The following is a 19,590-nucleotide window of genomic DNA, read 5'->3' as shown; positions in this document are numbered from 1 at the left end:
AACCAGTTTTGAAAAAGGAAAAAAAAAAATCAGCTTCAGGACACATTGGATTTGGAAATCTATTGAATTTATAAATAAGGTGGGAGGGAAGAGCGGTGAAGTACATTAAGCCAGATTTCCAGCATCTGCATTTTTCTTTTTGCTTTGCGACTTCTGGCATGTGAGCTTAATGTGAGTTGTAGGTCTTGAACCATATATCAGCAGTATGAATGGATAATCAAGATTCCTGAAATAATACAACAATTTTTTTCCCAAATATTTATTTATTTTCCCCTCAATGGTCATAAACAAATAGTTGCATCTTATGAAATAAAACAGTGAATCATTCAACATAACTAAACCATAAACAGTATATAATCTGGCAGTAATACAGAAAAAAAATTCGGTACTGTATACCTGGGAAGTGGAGGCTCTGTGTACAGACAATTGTTTCATTGCAGAGTGACATATTACTACACCTAATGAACCACTAACTGCACTCCATTTGTGTGTGTGTGAATGGAGATATTACATTCTTCAACTACTAAGATTCACCAAACAGCATAGCTAGTAAACTTATTTGGCCGCTGTCACTAGATTTCAAACTGGCTTTGTAAAATATTGAACTGAACACTTACCAGGCAACTGTTGCAAAAAACAGCCTGAGTCATGTTCAACTTAGCACTAATATTCTAACCAGAAGCCTGCATCAGGAATCGCAGAGTAGTGACTGTAAACTGTGGTGCCTGACAAAGCAATTCTTGAGATTACAACCCAGTTATCGTTGTAAATAAGGTACAGTGAGTGAAACAGGTACATAACAACTTCCTGTTGGGTTGAAGATGTTGTGTCCTAAGGAAGGATGTTGTTTCTGTCAGATTTGTATGATATGTTTGAATATTTTATCTTCTATTGTTGCTCAAAGCAAGCTACAAGCATGAGAGACTAACTATAGTTAGTGCTCCCTAGTAGAGGCATGAATGTTCATTTCTTAAAAAAAAAACTGCAGCATACAATTTTATATATAGTTTTAAAAAATAGTTTGTGTTAACTGCCTAGAATTCCAACAGGAAATATATTATATTTCAGTAAACAGTTACAATTCACGTCAAACTGTCTCTCATGACAAAGTTTTGAACGGAGGATTTAGTTTCTATTTAGAAACCTCCGCCCTGGTTTTACAATATAAAGACAGTTTTATTTATTACATAATTATTATGTACATAAGTGCAACTAGATCTGTTATACATATCCGTACATTACATTACCAGGACCAGGATCAGGACCAGGATCAGTTAGTTCAGCTGCATTTCAACTCTCAGATAGTGACAACACTCCTGAAAACAACAAACTCTTCAACGGACACAAACCAATCTGTTCCTTGGGTGAGAATGTCAAAAATATTCAAACAGTATCAATTTTATACCATCTGACAGTACACAGTTGGCGAAAGGCCAATATCTGCAGATCAAATGGTTCTTTTTATCAGTTGGAAAAAAACAGAAGTATAAAGACAAGTTACCTAACATTAAAAGTTTAAAAAAAATACACAGATCTACACAAGTACACATGTATCCTGCCATTATTGTGATGTGATTATTTCATGTTAAGGATCAACTTACGCGTGTTAAAATATTAGTTAGGCAATACATTTTGTTACGAGTTTGAGTCTGAGGCCTTAGAAAACTAAGTGCGCTGGATAAGTGCTGTGGCCACAAGTGGTGCTCACTTATCATAGTGCAACAAGCTTTTAAGCTGAGTGCACCATTTCATAACAGAAAATATTGCTATAGCATCAGAAATCTGTAGAAAACTTTGTCCTTCTACAGAAAAACAGAAAGAGAAATATGATGGATATTGAGAATAAATGTGACTTTAAAAATAGCTCATAAATGTTATTATGATGTTAGCATTGAACTACAACTGTTCACCTGCACTGTTCTTCTGAAAGTTTCATAGTGACATAGTTTCTTATCTGTTAATGGTATGTTTTACCACTATAAAATGCAGGTCTAGTTGACTTGGTAACGGACTGAGCTCTGCATGTATAGTATAAGAGCAGGATTTTAAAAAAATGTTACTACTACTATTAATCCTCAATAAAAGTTTCAAGAAAACAAAATCATTACATGTTATCTTTAGTATTAATTCTACTATAAAACCATTAACATTTCATATCATAAAACCAATCTTGTAAAAAGGTAAACCTATTATGAAAATGGAATATATACTTTGAACACAATAGAGATTCTGATCAAACTATTAACTAACTTCTAAGCATTATAATGGATGGACTTATCTATGATCTTCTAAGACTTTAAAAAGAATTCTTTAAATATAAACTATAATTAAAAAAAGAAAATTACCAAGCTATAGGTTTTTGTGTTTGCTATGTTCTGATGACTTTATGTAGTTACTGATTGATTTAACAGTATTTAGATTGTATGGTAGAACTCAAGGTTACATTAGGGTTCTGAGCCAACCTTAGTATATATCCTTGTTTTGTTTCTCTGTTGAGATATTACAACATAAATTTTGTGAAACAGTGTTTATGTCAATGTTACTTCTAAACCTTATATTAGAGTCACAATCACATTGTGACTTGCAGAATGAAAAAATAATCAAATTTACAGTTTTATGATGTAATTTGTTTGAAAGGATGAGAGAATCACCAGCCCCCATTCTTGATATTAGTGAGAAACTAGAGTGTATTTGGGAAGAGCCTTTTCTTAGAAAAAGAATAATTATTTTTAAAAAAATTAATTCTTCTTGTTGTGTACTTCAACTATACTTTCTTTGAATTGTGCCAGCTAATTCAGTCTCCATCATTAACATGAGAAAACACAAAATGCAATTTTGGTAAAACTTACACTTTGCACATATTTGTGAATAATTGCCCCCACCCTCTTTACTTTAGGCACTGTTACATAAATCATGTACTAGATTATAAGTGACTTTATAATACCGTGCATCTTTTGGAGTTGGAAGAATCTTTGGTAATGCAGAAAATATGGTGGCCAAAATTATTATCGCTGCAGTGAAACTGACCTGCTGTTTCCACAATCAAGTGCTTTTGCAGCCAGTCGCACCGACTGAAGTTCCACTGTGCAAACCCAAAAGACAACTGCAGGACTGGCAGTGGGAACTTCACTTATGACATGATTCTTCAAGCTTTGAAACAAGCTGCCTCAGTAAATTAAACCAACTTCTCAGTGTAGGAACTACATATCCAAAAATGACTGCAATGCACTGGAAAGACGTCCTTTCACGATTTGCTCATATTACCACAACAAGGCATCAAGAGCATCAGCAATCAATATACAATAAGCTTTGGCAAGTCATTATGTCTGTGCAATATTTCAGATTAATATAAGAACCTTGGAGTTATTTCATAATTCACATCTATAAGATTTAGTTTACTTAATAGTCTTTTTTTTAGAAAATAAAAACTGATCATCATTGATCAAATGCTATTTTTCCCAGTAATTAATTAGGCTATTAAAAGGTTTAAAACCCCATTTTTTTTTGCACTGAAACCCTCAGAGTTTTGTGTAATGTTTGTATAAATGTCCATGGGGATTCTTCCAACTCAGCAGGTGCTGTTTTTTGTATACCATGATATCAGACAACAAATTATTAACAATAGAACCACATCACACTCTTTACAGAATGTAATGGTTTAACAGCTTCACAAAATGAGACATCAGAAATTAGATTACCATTGCCTAGATTGTAATATTTATCTTAAGTGCTAGTTATTTACAGGATATATGAATATTAAATATGTGCCTGAAATCATCTATATCCTTAAATTTGATAATGCATTTCCCATCAAGATCTTGTATTCTTGCTTAATCTAAATAGAATGTGTCTTAATTTAGTTAGCATGCTGGCTGTGGTAAGCCCAATATGGATGCAGGTGGGGAGTGAAGAGGGTAGTATTTACAGTAAGCTTGTTCGTGAGTTTCCATAGAGATGTCCTGGGAATTCAATAGCTTCGGGTTCACTATTTCAGCATGATCTGTTAGGAATATAGAAAAAAGGGATTTAGTGAGGCTTAAGGTAATGCAGACACAGGGAAGAGGACAGGATCTACAATAATTGGAATGACATATAAATTCCTAAATAACTGGCGCGACAGCATCAAACGACACATGCAGGTTGCTATGGAAACCACACATGCATACAAATGTGCACAGATCGTTATTCTCATCAGGGATTTATAAACTACTTAATGGCACCTTTGTCCAGAGCTCTAATTGTCTAAATCTCAAACTGGACAGTGTTAAACGTTAAACCTGCTGAACCGAGGAATGAACTAATTCCATGGGTCTAAACATGAAGATCCAATCTGTTGGACCTTTGGTTTTGCCAATATAGCTCAGTACCAAGTAACGCAAGAAGCATCAGAGTAGCGTACTCATCCCAATACATCATGGGCACACCACCCCCACCAAAGGTAGTATTTATAGGAGGCGCTGCCTCAACAAGGGAACATCTATCATCAAAGATCCCCACCACCCAGGCTATACCATCCTCTCATAGCTCCCACTGAGCAGGAGATACTGAAGCCAGATGTCCGACACCACCAAGTTCAAGAACAGCTACTTCCCTTTTAACTATTTGGTTCTTGAACCAACCAGCATAACCCTAGTCACTACCTCAGTATAGCGACACTTTGGACTAAAATGGGCTTTTTTTTTGGGTTACTTGTGTCAGTTCTTGTAGAAATCGAGTCTAATTTACGTTTAATAGAAATCTATCCAGCAAATACTCTTAAGTACTTGATGTTAAGTACCTATGATGCTGCTGCAAGTAAGATTTTTATTGCACCTGTATGTATATATACTTGTGCATCGGACAATAAACTCAACTTAGTCTTTTACAAGCAGCATTTCATTTCTCACTAGTGCTTCGCTAACTCCAATTTAAACCCTAGCTACAGTGGACACATAAAGGTTATTGAAGTCAGCCATTTTTGCTCAGCAGCACTAGAAACCCATCAAACTGATCACAATCTAATGAGAACACAAGAGGCAATATTTTGTTGCTTAATTAATTTAATTAAGTCTTAATTAACCCTCATCAGAACAGCAGACTGTAAGTGGCTGAGAGTCAACAAGTTTCAAATGCACAATGAAGCATTACTGAAACTTAAAGATTGTTTGGCCTCACTGGCTAAGAACGATTAGCACTCATATCCCAACTGCGTCCCTATTTGTCAACGGAGCTGGGTTTTTGGATCTGAGTACCATTTTAGATGTGGCCCTGCTCCCTGCAGGTTTAGGAATGAGCCAGGAGCAACAGCTCTTATTCTACCGGGGTAACCTATGGCCCAATAGTGTGAATATCAAGCTTTCCAATTTTAGGTAGCCCACCCCCACGACCTCACTCTCTCACTCATTCCTTTCCCTGTCTGGTCCTTCCATTTTTGTCCCCTTTCCAACCTCCTTCCTGGTTCCATTAACCCTCTACACACAGAGCAGGCTTCCCCCTCCCCTATTGGTTCTGCTTCTCTCTGCCCTACTAGTTCCCATTCTCACCTCCTTTACTTAACTGAGCTCAGCATTGGAAGGAAGTCTTTGTGTTTCTGCTTGTCTCCACCTTCACCGCCCCTCCTTCCAACTACCTCTCATTTTCTCTCTTTGTTAGTCTCCATCCTCATTCACCTGCCTCTCTCTCCCACCTCCACCCTGGCCACCTTTCCCTAACTGACACAATCTGTCTGTCTTCTTACACCCCACCTCAGTCCACCAACTGCCTTGGACTCCAGTCTCACCACTCCCATCTCCCACCTCTACTCTTAGTCCTCATAAAGGGTGTCGAAGCAAAACACTGACATTGTCTCCCCTTCACAGATGCTACCCTACCCTCTGAGTTCCACCAGCAGATCACTGGTTGAGCCAGGTTCAGTTTGTTAGCCAGGAAGTGGTGATGTGAGAGAATCTCACTTCAGTTCAAACACTGGACTAGGCTTTTCACATGGAGGTCATATAATCAGAAAAACAAACTCACCTCTGTTATAAGTGAAGTTCTAACATTAAATCTTTAAATGACACCATGGCCAAAAGGGCTACCTTTTGGAAATGGGTGGCATAGAGATGTGCCAAAATGGCAATGAAAGGACGATCTATTTGAAGTATTTAGTGATCAAAGGTTCTCTCAGAATCAGTTTCAGCTTTATTATCACTGTCTTATATGACATGAAATTTGTTCTATTTGTTTTATTACAAAAGGGTGTTTAGAGAAAGGGAGTTAGCAAAGGACCCTAACTACTAGCAGAGGTTCAAGAAAATGTGATTATCTTTTTTCCTTGGAAGGTATGTGAGTTCAGTCAGCCAACTTGCCCAAAATCATCACAACTTTCAGTAGCACCTAAAGTGGTAAACTTGAGACCTACTCTCGCTATTAATCAAATGAGACTCTGAATGGAATAACTGACAGTAATTCTTTTGATTTAAGATTCCCAAATCTAGTGAGCATATTCTAAAAAATCTGCCTGATACCCCAGTTCCTTCTTGAGTATTGCATGCTGATGCTGAGGAAAACACTGATGTATCCTAGCACTGGACAATCTGGATTTCTGGGTCAGAACATTCTTCACAAGATAAAGAGCCAGGCCATTTCTCATTCACCATGGAGTTCCAATGCAGCTGATAACTGTAACATGAAACTTGAAATACAAATGTCAAAGTATTAATGAGTGATTTGATCTTGATCTCAATCCTTTGATCTTGACTTTAACGACTGTATTACATTTACAGATGAGTCTGGTGGGACATGTGCATCTAAACGAGCAGGGTGCTATCCCTAAATGCAAGTGGGATATTTTGGAGAAAAATTACTGGAATGGATACTCAAGCATAGCTCTTGATGTAGTCTATCATTTTGGTCTTTGGCTTGTTCAGCTGGTAGAGACAATTGCTTTGAACTCAACTGATTCATTGCCCCTTTGACCACAAAACCCAGTAGGAACAGAAGATAAATAGGTGTAAGAGTTGGCCATGTGGTGTTCAGAGTATGCTGTGCTTTTCTTCCAGATCATTACTGATCATTGACTCAACATCTGCACTGCCTCCACTTCATACTCAGAATGGAATGGTGTCTCAGAAAGGCAGCGTCCGTTATTAAGCACCTTCAGCACCAAGGACATGCCCTTTTCTCACTGTTACCATCAGGTAGGAGGTACTGAAGCCTGAAGGCACACACTCAGCGATTCAGGAGCAGCTTCTTCCCCTCTGCCATCCAATTCCTAAATGGACATTGAATCTTTGGACACTGCCTCACTTTTTTTTTAATATACAGTACTTCTGTTTTTTTAATGGATTCAATATACATAATTGATTCGCTTGTTTTATTTATTATTATTTGTTATTTTACTTATTAATTTTTTTCTCTGCTAGATTATGTATTGTATTGAACTGCTGCTGCTAGGTTAACAAATTTCACGTCACATGCCGGTGATAATAAACCCGATTCTGATTCTCATTCATCCCACCGCAGGAGCTCTACTACAGTCCAGGACAACATCCCCTCTGTTCTCTCTGCATCCAGGAAACACCCCATGCATCATCCTGGAAACAACACTCCACCACACTGCTCGGCCTTCATCCAGGAAATACACCTGCCTGCACCCATGAATAACGCCTGTCAAGCCCTGTATGAATTTTGTAAAGTTCAGTGAAATCTCCTCTCATTTTTCTGAACCGGGGTTCCCAATCTCGGGTCCATGGACTCCTTGGTTAATGGTAGGGGTCCATGGCATTAAAAAAAGAGGTTGGGAACCCCTGTTCTAAACTCTTGAGAATACAATGTTAATAAGCTCAATCTCTCTTCACAAGACAAACCTGGAACACGTCTCGTGGAACTTTACTTTCTCTATGATAGGTATATCCTGTTTAGGCAATACAACAAGAAAATTGTACACAACTCTGCAGGTACGGGATCACCGAGACCCCATGTAACCGAGATAAGGCACCTTTATTCCTGTACTCAGACTCTCTTGTAAAGGTAAACAGGCCTGGTTCTGGTGTAGAATCTTTGGCTTGGAACATTAACTCTATCCTCTTCCCAAAGATGCGGCCTGGCCTGCTGTGCATTTCAAGCACTTTCAGTTTTTATTTCTAACATCCAGCATCTATATTTTTTCAATTTCCAACATATTGTTCATTTTCCTAATAAACTGCTGCACCCAAATACTGGTGTTCAGAGACTCATGTACAAGGGCCCCTTTGAACAACATTACTCAATCTGTCACCATTTACACAACTGTTTTGCATCATCGTGGATCCCACATTTGTCCACGTTACACTGCATCTGCCATGTTCTTTCCCATTCACTCAACCTGTAAGACCATAAGACACAGAAGCAGAATTAGGCCAATTGACCCCTTAAGTCTGCTTCACGATTTGATCATGGCTGACTTATTTTCCCACTCAACCCCAAGATTAGTAAGGCTGACAAATCCCCAAGGCCTGATGGGAACTATCCTAGGATACTGAGGGAAGCAAGGGAGGAGATTGCTGGGGCCTTGGTAGAGATCTTTGTGTCCTCTAGCCATTGCTAAGACCAGAGAATAGGGGTAGTCAGCATGGCCTTGTGAGGAAGAGATTGTATCTCACCATTTTGATTGAATCTTTTGAAGAAGAGAAGATGATTGATGAGGTTAGGGCAGTAGATGTTGTCTATATGCACTTTAATAAAGAATATGACAAGGTTCCTAATGGTAGGCGGTTCACAGTGGATTACTGGATACAAAATTGGCTTGGTCAGAGAAAATAGATGGTAGTGTAGAAGGGTGGTTTTCTTAACTAGCTCTCTGTAACTGGTGACATTTTGCCTGTAATAGATACCAATGATTTGGGTTGTCTGATTTGTAAGTTTGCAGATGAAGTGAAAAAAAATGTGTAGTTGTGGATAGTGAGGAAGGTTGTCAAAGAATACAGCAGGATATAGATACTATATCTACATCCCCTCAAAGCCCCTTTATAATGTTCACCTTATTCACAATCCCACTAAGTATTTATTGTATCAGCACAAACATGGAAACAGTGGAAATGGCCTACTTGGTTAAGTTTGAAAGCTCTGCAGAAGGATCAGCAGCTGTTTTTGATAGCACCTCAGTACAACAAAAAGTTGTTGCAGATATACAGTTCTATTCCTTAGGTCCTCAGAATATCCCACATCATTTCAAAGGAAACTGAGTTCTATCTCAGTGTTGCTGTTGTTGATAAGTGACAAAGTCAGCAGACAATTCATACACAGCAAGATAAAGCAAGCACAACTGATCAGCCAATTTGGCTTAGTAATGCTGGCAATGGGATAAATTTAGGCCAAGAAATTAGGAAAACTGCTCTTAAATGATCTCAGGAATGCAAATATGGACTTGAGGGATAGGTCTAGATTTTGTCATTGGTTTCTTTGATGTGATGGTGAAACGCTTTAACCAAGATGACTAAGGTAATAAAAAAAACATCTTTTTGAAACACTTTAACCCCTTGGAAAAAAAATATCCACCACTCAAAGGCCTCAGAAAGCGCTACCTTTCAATATTACTCTTTGACTATTTGACTACAAATTTAGGGTTCAAGGCACAACGTCAGTGACGTATGCTTATTTGCAAATTCTGATCTTATGTTATGTTCATTTCTTTATTAATATGAATTTAGATTAAAGAGCAAACATTTAACTGTTGCTTATGGTAGGAAAATATTACTTGTTACACTCAGAATACTTCAATATTCAATAATGTGATGCATCAAAATGCGATATTAAAATATTCAACTTCAGAAGTATTTGATGCTGCCACTACCTCCAGGCTTTTACCGAGTGAAAACCTCAGCCCACATACAATTTCACGGGACTCAACAGATTTTTACACCTGTGTTGGGAGGCAGCAGTGAAACTGAATGCATTAAATTACATTTCTAAAATTAATTCCCTGGAACGAATTGTAACTATGTGTGTGAACAAGTTATATTTTAGCAAGGTAAAAAAAAAAGCTCCTTCTTTAGAGCTGATAAAACCCACACTATTTAACAAAAATGTAACTGGCGGTTGAGGAGTCTGTGCTGTTGGGATACAAATGTATCATTACACCAGGGGAGGTAGCGGGTGTAGACTAGGCACAGGTTATGCATGAGAGAAAAAGCTGGAGTGTCAGTGGAGAGGGTGTTTTGAATGGGATAATCCAAAATAACCAGCTGCTGATGCTGGGCACCAGAAATACTAGGTTGTGTATCTGAAAGAAGGTTGACAGCTTCAAATTCTTAGGAGTGAACATCATTAACAGCCTGTCTTGGTTCGACCATGTCCAACCAACGCATTTGGCACAAGTGGCCTATCCTGTTGCTGTAAACTCTAAGCAATCAACAAGTCCAGATGCAAGGGGGGGAAACAAAGAAGGGCACTTAAGTGGCAGAACCACTACTGGACTTGCATGTTACATCTTTGAAGTTAACACAGAGAAGAAAAATGTTTAATTGCAGATGATGAAATGGGTCAGAAAAGTACAAAGGACAGGAGATGCAAAGGACGGGAGGTGTTATATCACTTCTTGCTGCCTTGGTAAAGCAGCAAATATAATCAAAGACCCCACCTAACTCCATCATTCTCTCTTCTTCCCTCTCCAATCAGGCAGAAGATATGACAGTGTGAAAGTATGTACCTTCAGGCTGAGGGACTACTTCTGTTCCGCTGATATAAGATTAGGTTTCCTGACACAATAAGAGAGTTGTACTCACAATCTATATCCTAATAAATTTGCACCTTACTATTTGCCTGAACTGTACTTTCTCTGTAAATGTAACACTTTACTGTGCATTGTTATTGCTTTGTACTGATGTGAAGAAATGATCTGTACGGATGGCATGCAAAGCCAAGTTTTTCTGCTCTACATCAGTACATGTCACAACAATAAACACATTTACAAATTCTATTTAGAAGAACTCTGAACTCAGTAAATGCTCCCCAAGAGCTGCAATGCTAATGCTTTGCTGAATTTAATGATTGGGCCTCATTAACATCCTCACAATCAGAAGGATATTCTGTTTGACCTTGAGCAAAAGCCCTGAGCTTATTCCCCAGTTCTTTTTCTTGATCATCTTTTAAGAAGCTTATCTCTCCTTTGCTGTACAAAGCTTTAATTTACATTAGAATATACCAAACATTCTATTGTTATTTAATTTCATAATATTAAGTTTCTTCAAATTACTGTTTGTCCTCCAAAGCATGCAAAGTTAGTTTCCTTTTATAATCCAGGATTAAATGAAAATATGTATTTTACTGTCAATTATGTTAAAGAAACATTTCAAACAAAATGGGTTCTAATGCAATTGATTCTTGTTCATGGGTTTCCTTAATTAGTTACGTTTATCATTTAAATATTCATCCCGTTCACCACTTTATTAACTTCGGTTTGCCTCACACCATCTTCAAAATCCTACACCACAAAGTGCCAGTTGAAAATTAATCAAGCAATTCTAATCTTAAAAGTATCGAACTATTGAAAATACTTCATCTTTGCACCATAAGTTTGCCATGTTAATTTGTCCACATCTAGTCCTTGCATTCTCATTTTCAAATCAAAATATATTGGAAAGAACCCCCCCCCCCCCCAGAATCAAATAAAAATTGATGAGTATTGATCTGGTGCATTCTTTGTTTCCCTCACTTTCTCAGGCTTACAATTAAACTGTAATGCCTAAATGAACCACTGGTTGTTCATAAAAACACCCCATCTGAATTTAGGATGGAAATACAAGGCTAAAGAAAGAAAGGAAGGTAAATGAATTCAACACTCAAAAATGCTGGAGGGACTCAGCAGGCTAGGCAGCATCTATGGAAAAGAGTAGACAATAGACAGTAGATGCAGGAGGAGGCCATTCGGCCCTTCAAGCCAGCACCGCCATTCACTGTGATCATGGCTGATCATCCACAATCAGTATCCAGTTCCTGCCTTATCCCCATAACCTTTGATTCCGCTATCTTTAAGAGCTCTATCCATCTCTTTCTTGAAAGCATCCAGAGACTTGGCCTCCACAGCCTTTGGGGCAGAGCATTCCATATATCCACCACTCTCTGGGTGAAAAAGTTTTTCCTCAACTCCGTTCTAAATGGCCTACCCTCAATTCTTAAACTGTGGCCTCTGGTTCTGGACTCACCCATCAGCGGGAACATGCTTCCTGCCTCCAGCGTGTCCAATCCCTTAATAATCTTATATGTTTCAATAAGATCCCCTGTCAGCCTTCTAAATTCCAGAGTATACAAGCCCAGTCGCTCCAATCTTTCAACAGTTGACGTTTCAGGCTGAGACCCTTCAGTAGGACTGAGTCGACTGTACTCTTTTCCACTGATGTTGCCTGGCCTGAGCATTTTATGTGTGTTGCTTGGATTTCCAGCAACTGCAGATTTTCTCTTGTTTGTGAAGGTAAATGAATTACGCTTTTAGACCGTAATCTAATTATTTCCACTCTGGTACATGTCAACCATTAATCATGACTTCTAGTGATCAGACTCCTGCAGTGCAATGCTCCTAAAATGATTCATGCATTTCACATCTCTCATACAACCTCAACTTTAAATGCTCTGTCTATTCACCAACTTCAGAAAACAAGCTTTGGACTCTATCTCTAAATTTCTCCTCCCGTAAGAAATGCTCTTCAACCTACAATCTGTCTAAACACCTCCCCTTACTTTACATACAGATTAGTTTTAGACTTATTTTGGGCCACCCTTTCAATCCACAAGTTCATGTTCAAGTATCATTCAACTATACATGAATCCGGGGCAAGGTACGAAACACAATACTAACAGCACATAGCACATATGGCTACAATTTCAGAAAACATACAGTCACAAAGAAAATGAATACAGCCCAAGTCCGAGAGTCCTCCTTGTTCTTCTATCAAGTGAACACTGGGGGCAGCACACAGCAAACACCAGAGGGCAACACTGAGCAAGCGTCGGCGAGCAACACTCAATCAGCATTGGAGGGCTGCACTGGGTGAATAATGGAAGAGCCAGCCTTCAATCCAGAACAGATTCCAATGTGCCCCCTGCTCCCTCCCACATGGCCTACAGCATCTCCTCCCCCTGGTGACTGCAACAGGTGACCCTGCGGCTTAGACTTAGTCCTCGCCACAACCAAGGCAACGTAGCTCCCCTGCTGTTGGACCTGTCAATAAACCAGTTGACAGATCAATGAAAATAAAATTGCAAATATTCTCTGGATTTCCCAAAAACTATTTGGTTAAATTTTAGAGTACTTGTCTTAGCTCTTATTTCTGTTTCTACCTACAAATATTGTAGCATTTAAAAGGCATAAGGATTGGAAAGGTTTAGATGGATATGGGCAAAACAGGCAAATGGGCCAAGCTTAGGTAGGCAATTTGGTTGGCACAGACAGGTTGGGCCAAAGGACTTGGAGCACTCACACTGTTCTGCACACTCCTCACTCTTACTCAGCTCAACAAGTGAACATGCCGTGTGGAATATCTGCTTCTTGTTATTCCAAGCTGTCTAATTTAAGTTACATGATTATTTTACTTGGCAATCAATACCTAGTGTTTAAATAAAGCCAAGTTATTTTGATAAATTTGATTCTTTTAAATTAAAACAAGACACTGAACTAGCTAATACATTCCTTTAAGACAGAGGAATCACAGCTTCTTCTAGGATGAAAAATGCTTTCAGTCACATTTGAAACCTTCTGGCAATCTGTAACATTACTCTTGACATGGATGTAAAACTAACCACAAAGACTGCTGCATGACAACATATTGAAATGATTACACATATTTTACTTTCTAATACTGTTCAAAATCTCTTAATTTACATGGGTTTTCTAACTCGTTGTTGTAGTTGAATTGCAAACCATTCCAGGTTTGGAGAAGAGACTTAATTACCACCCTGAAAAACTGGGATAAGAGATTAGAAATTAGTTCTAAACTACCTGACAACAGTTTACACTTATGAAGACTGGCGAGAAAATTTATTTGGTGGTATAAAGACAGCAAGTGAGAAAAATAATTGCAGAAAAAATTACCAAATCTCTCCAAATGCTCGTGAATAAATTGTACTAAGTGGGGTTGTACTTGCCTATGATGCCACGTATAACTTCCCAAGTGGTGACAACACAATCACCAAGGGATGAAAGGAAGTAACACAGGAACACTTCCATTATATCAGACTGGAACTACCATGTCTTCCCATAAGCTGCACAAAGTTTAAATTCAAAGTTCAAGAGTTTCCCCAACCTCAGCTCTTTCAGTGCTCCGAAACTGGCGGAGGACAGTTAATGCTGTGCAATTTATTTGTTGGTGCACCTATCAATGTTAGCCATTATGATCTATAGTGTCAACACAGTAAATCACAAATGTGGAAAATTCATGTGTCAACTCTAATTTAAGATCATGGTAATGGAGAAGAGATAGCAACTTCCCTAACTCAGTTAGAAAGGACATGAAGGAATGTAGAAATGAGTGATGAATGTTTCAAGACTTACTGTGATATCATGTTCCTGTTATAATGAACTTTAATTGATCTGCTGTGTACGTTTGTTGAACCAGTACATGAGCATCTCTCACTAAGCTGTCTTTCCAAGAATTACAACTAAAGATTGGCATTGTAATGGCAAAGCGGTAAGAAAAATATTGACGAATGGAGAAACTTTGAAGCAGAACTACCAATAGTTTGTAAAACATGTGAACCGGATTTGAGAACATAGCAAAATACACCAGACGGAGGTATCAGTTGCTCCTTAAGAATCTAAAATTATTTTTCAAATTTGTCAATATGTTTTCAAATACAAATCAAAGAAAACCTAACAGGTTATTAGTCACTTTTGGCCAAATGATGGTATCTTACTTCCACTTCAACTAACATATAAGCATTTATAAACCTTCATATGTAAAACTTCATATTAAACCCCGAACACTGAGCAAAATTAGGAACAACATTATTTAACTGTCAATACATTTTCCTGGTAGACTCTTCATAAATCTGTACTTTGAAATCACTCGTGTTGTGTGAAACTGCAGTATCCAGCAAGAATATTCACAGTTAGAACACAGATTATACATTGCATTGGCTATGGCTTTTAGTGCATGCAGCCTGTTACCAGGGATGAGAAGATTAGGTAAGGTCACACAGATTACCTTTTGACTAAAGTTAGTCATAAAATGTTATTCTCTAAGCATAAGTATAGAACAGAAATATTATGAACATGGCAAGCACAATAATAGCAGCTGTTAGCTGGATTGTTAAAAAAAAATGCAAAGCACATGTCTAGCCAGAATCACCATAGCATACCTTTCCCATGTGTCAGAAAGCAGCAGCTTAGGTAAGAACAGTGGCCCGAATTGAAGTCACGACAGATGAGCAAAGCTTCCACTCACTTGGATTAAGGATGGGGTATCAGCAGGTTGAACAGAAAGTTAGTTGAAAGAAGACATACCACAGGGGAATAGGGTAGGTCAGTATAACAAGCAAACAGTGCTAGGTTTAGTTTTGCATTGCAATGACAGAAAAAGGCAGTTTTAAAACACAAGACAAAGGAGACATTAAAGATGTAGATTAAGTTTTTTTTCCCACAATTTTCAACTTAATCTGTATTATGCTTAAATGATCATAGTAGGTTGACTTAAAATGGTTGAAGCACCATTAACTTCTGTGATCAAGACCAAATACATTAAAAAAAAGAAAATTTAAATTATGCACATATGAAAAAACTCTGCATCAGATACCCAAACATACTGCAATCCTTTGACAGCAAAATGCTTCGAATGAATGTAAATGTAATTGAAAAAAAAGTTAAGAGTAGATACTGAAAGTTAAGAATAAATACTGAAATCCTGAGCATATTAAAAGAGATTTTTTAAATCACTTTTAATGCCATGTTGGTATCTATTTAAGTACACACAATGGGTGTGGTGTGAATGACGGGGAAAGGAACTATTTGTGATTCATTTCTCGGTATAATTACAATAATGATTGAGAGGCATTCTGGGCAAATGTATGTGCTGAGCCTTAAATGAAGAACAGGAACATGCAAACCTTGAGCTGTTATATAAGCAATATAAAAGCTTTGAAGAAAGCAGTGCAACATTACAATCATGAATAAACGTGCAGGCAATTTCTTGGGGGGGGGGGCGGTCTGAAACAGCAAAATCCTAGGATTGTTAAATTTGAATTTTAAAAAAATAAAATCAAAGTAGCTTAAAGCTATTCAAAGATACTGCTTTGTGCTTTATCAGTATTTTCAACTGAACATAGTTAATCAGTTCTACAAATACTCTGATGGCATCGTGATATGAACCAACAGGTTTTGCCCCTCATGGCTCTGGTAAAAATGTGAAGCACTAACAGTCTAATCAGAGACACAAAAAATTCTGCAGATGCTGTAAATCTTGAGCAACACAAAATGCTGGAGGAACTCAGCAGGTCATGCAGCATCTATGGAGGGCAATAAGCACATGACATTTCACACTGAAACCCTTCACCCGGACTCATGCCTTGGCCTGAAACATCAACTGTTTATTTCCCTCCAAGGGTGCTGCCTGACTTGCTGAGTTCTTCCAGCATTTTGAATATATGGCACTATGTCTAACTAGACCACTACAGTTCCAGGTTGCCAATGGCTTCGTTAAAATGCAAAATAATGAACTGGTGGAGGAAGTCAGCTGCACGGTCTTAAACCAAAATGTGGACTGTCCATTTGTCTTCACGACTGCTGCCTGACATGCTGAGTTCCTTCAGCAAACTGCTCTTTGTCTGCAGATTCCAGCATCTGCATTCTCTTGTGTCTCCCCATTTGATTAAAATATTTTTTTCCTCCCCTTTTCCTGTTACTTGTGTTAAACTAGCATTCTATTTCTATTACAGGGTATTATTATGAGGGCAGTATGTTTTAGCACAGTTTTCAAAAAAAAATCCAGCAATAAGAGAATTGTTTATTAACTACCCCATGGAAGCACTTTGTTGTAGAAAGCATAAAGGACGACATGGTAGCATAGGGGTTAGCTCATCGTTTTACAGCACCAGCAACCCAGGCTCAGTTCCCGCCGCTGTCTGTGGGCTTCCTGCGGCATGCTCCGGTTTCCTCCCACATTCTGAAGACATACAGGTTAGTAGGTTAATTATTCACATGGGTGTAACTGGGCAACGAGGGTTCACTGGGCCGGAAGGGCCTGTACTGTGTTGTATCTCTAAATAAAACAATAAAGAGCATCACGTCACAGTAAATAAAATATGGAAATACAAGGACCCTCTCAAGTTGGAACTGCTTGTTCTGTAAGTGGCAACTACTTTATTGAAAAACATCCTTTTACATAATTTTGGATAACTGAGATAAAAGTATATTTCAGTTTATTATCTAAGTTCACTGAAAACTACGTTGAGATTCCAAGAAAAATAGTTGTTATTGGTAACCAGTCATCCATGATAAGCAATAGCTTATGAGGAACACTACCACATTTCCTTTCAGATTACGTAGCCTAAACATGGTCTGTATTCTGAAAAAGGATTACTTCATTGGACTGGAACTCCTTCTCCTACCTCACTGCGCACAGCCTCTAACCCTCCCCACCAAAATGAGATCCTGAAACAGTTGTTAGAGGGAATAATGTTAAAAGAAACAAGTGCATTTATTGCTTTCACAATACACAGTTACTATTTATGCCAAATTGTAGGACTTCCCTAAAAGCATCAATACGATGACAATATTTTTAAAATCTATTTTAATGCCATGTTGGTATAATTGGGAGAGTAATGAGAGTTACAGGATTACTCTCCAGAAGCCAGTGTCAAGTCAATGGCCAAAACATTGAGTTTTATAAGGGAAGGAAATTGGAGAAGCAAACAAGGATGAAAGGAAAATTGGAAGAGGTCACATTGTGAGGTCTCAACAAAACAGTGTGGTTGGGACCTGTGTGGAACTGGAAATGATCTATCTTCATGTGGTAAGCAGCAACTAACTACTGGAAACAAAGATAATTTTTTTTTTAAACACACCTTTGCTTAATTCTCCATATTAAACATGAAAAAGTAACCGTATAATGATAGTAAGACAAGAATTTTCAGAGTTTCATTCAGAATATCTTCTCCATGAATCATTGCAGAAGAGAAAATGCAGCCCACTACTATGAAGAATGATATTTTGCTGCAATTATATATTCTACTGTTACAAAACCTTTAGTATGAGACCTCCTTAAGTTAAATAAAAAATGAAGAATCTGAATGTCAATAATGAGGTATCAATTATCCTAAGCTACCTGGCACTAAGTACACTAAAGGAGGCATTAGCTCCAAAAACTCTACGTGGGTACTGTTTAAAAGGTATATTCAATGATAAGTCTTCGCCAAATCAGGCAATGGTCTCAAAGATTTTGCATTTTAGTTTCTCTTTTAATGCTTAACAATCCTTCACTGAAATTTAATAAACATTTTGACAAAATTTCAGATGAAATATAGTTCAATGAATCAGGAATTCAAGGACCAACCTCAGGATCAGTAAGAAATTTGGAATGACTGGCTAAAGTAATTGCACGGCAAGAATGAAAGGAAAAATCTAACAGCCTCCCAGTGGGATGACTATCACGCACCATTTTGTTTGTAACCTCCATTAAAATTCTACATTCACTTACTTAGACCAAGAGTAAACTTAGTGCTGAAGTGGCACAGATAGACAGGGTAAAATAAAACTCAACACAAATAAAAGTAAAGTAGGATGCCATTTCTTTAATTCTCAAATGGAACCAATAGTTCGTTCTTTGAAGATTGGATATAAAGACCTTTCACAGCCTATCAACATCTTTTGTCATCCTTTCAACATCTCCCATTTCAAATGGAATTAAGCCTCCTATCCCTACATCAAATAACCTTCAACATGGGTGACTTCTGAGAAACATGTTTTCTGCTTTAATCTAATTTTCTTAATGTACTTCATCCATAACTTTCCCACAACTCAACAAAACTTCTGGATAAGCTGGACCTTATCCAATTCACTCCTCTTTATAAGGCTTATGAATCTTTGTACTTAAGTCTCTTTGTACTTAAGTCACGATTCACAGCAGAGCATTACCTCAACTATTTCATAAGATGATAAATCCACTGAACTCATCTTCCACAGTGTTTCTCCTTTCCTAGTCTCCAGACTTTTGAAGCACAATTTCTATATGTCAGCTAATCACAACTTTTTTGTTCCTGGTGCTCTGCACCATGAACTTTGTTCCTGCAAAATAGTAATAAAGCATAGGAAACAAATAGCATTAAAAAAAATCCAAAGCCTGGTATGATACAAGAAGATAGCCTGAAATCTAACTTCCAAGGTGCGTGATTAAAGATTATAGGCATATAAATCTGACAGTAGTTGCACATGTCAACTGCACAAGGTAACAACAGTTGCATGTACTTGTGATGCTGTAGCAAGTAAATTTTTCATTGCACTTGTGCAAATGAAAATAAACTTGACTTTGACTTTGCATATTGGTCCGTGGGTCATCCCTTCATGAATGAGTAAGGACTGTTGCCAGCACACGATGCTATTTACACTAATGCACGCCAGTGTATTTCTGCTCACAGACCCAGTAATAATCTAAATTTGCCACATTGCAA

General features: G+C 37.9%; 1 protein-coding gene across 9 annotated transcripts in view; it reads right to left on the bottom strand.

Moving 5' to 3' along the window:
• Positions 1–243: 243 nt before the first annotated feature.
• Positions 244–19,590, bottom strand: part of mbnl2 (muscleblind-like splicing regulator 2) — a 195,176-nt gene continuing 175,829 nt past the window's right edge. For 7 of the 9 annotated variants that reach the window (XM_072258813.1, XM_072258810.1, XM_072258815.1 and 4 more), the window contains one exon: positions 244–4,000. In XM_072258813.1, coding sequence (XP_072114914.1) covers positions 3,861–4,000 — 140 coding nt within the window. In that variant the 3' untranslated portion in view covers positions 244–3,860. The remainder of the gene's footprint in view (positions 4,001–19,590) is intronic. The other 2 variants (XM_072258814.1, XM_072258817.1) reach the window with 1 other exon arrangement.

Source organism: Mobula birostris, chromosome 5 (genome assembly GCF_030028105.1).
Source record: "Mobula birostris isolate sMobBir1 chromosome 5, sMobBir1.hap1, whole genome shotgun sequence".
NCBI classification, from domain to species: domain Eukaryota; kingdom Metazoa; phylum Chordata; class Chondrichthyes; order Myliobatiformes; family Myliobatidae; genus Mobula; species Mobula birostris.
Note: the sequence above shows the minus strand (reverse complement) of the source record. Positions and strands in the feature narration are given on the sequence as shown.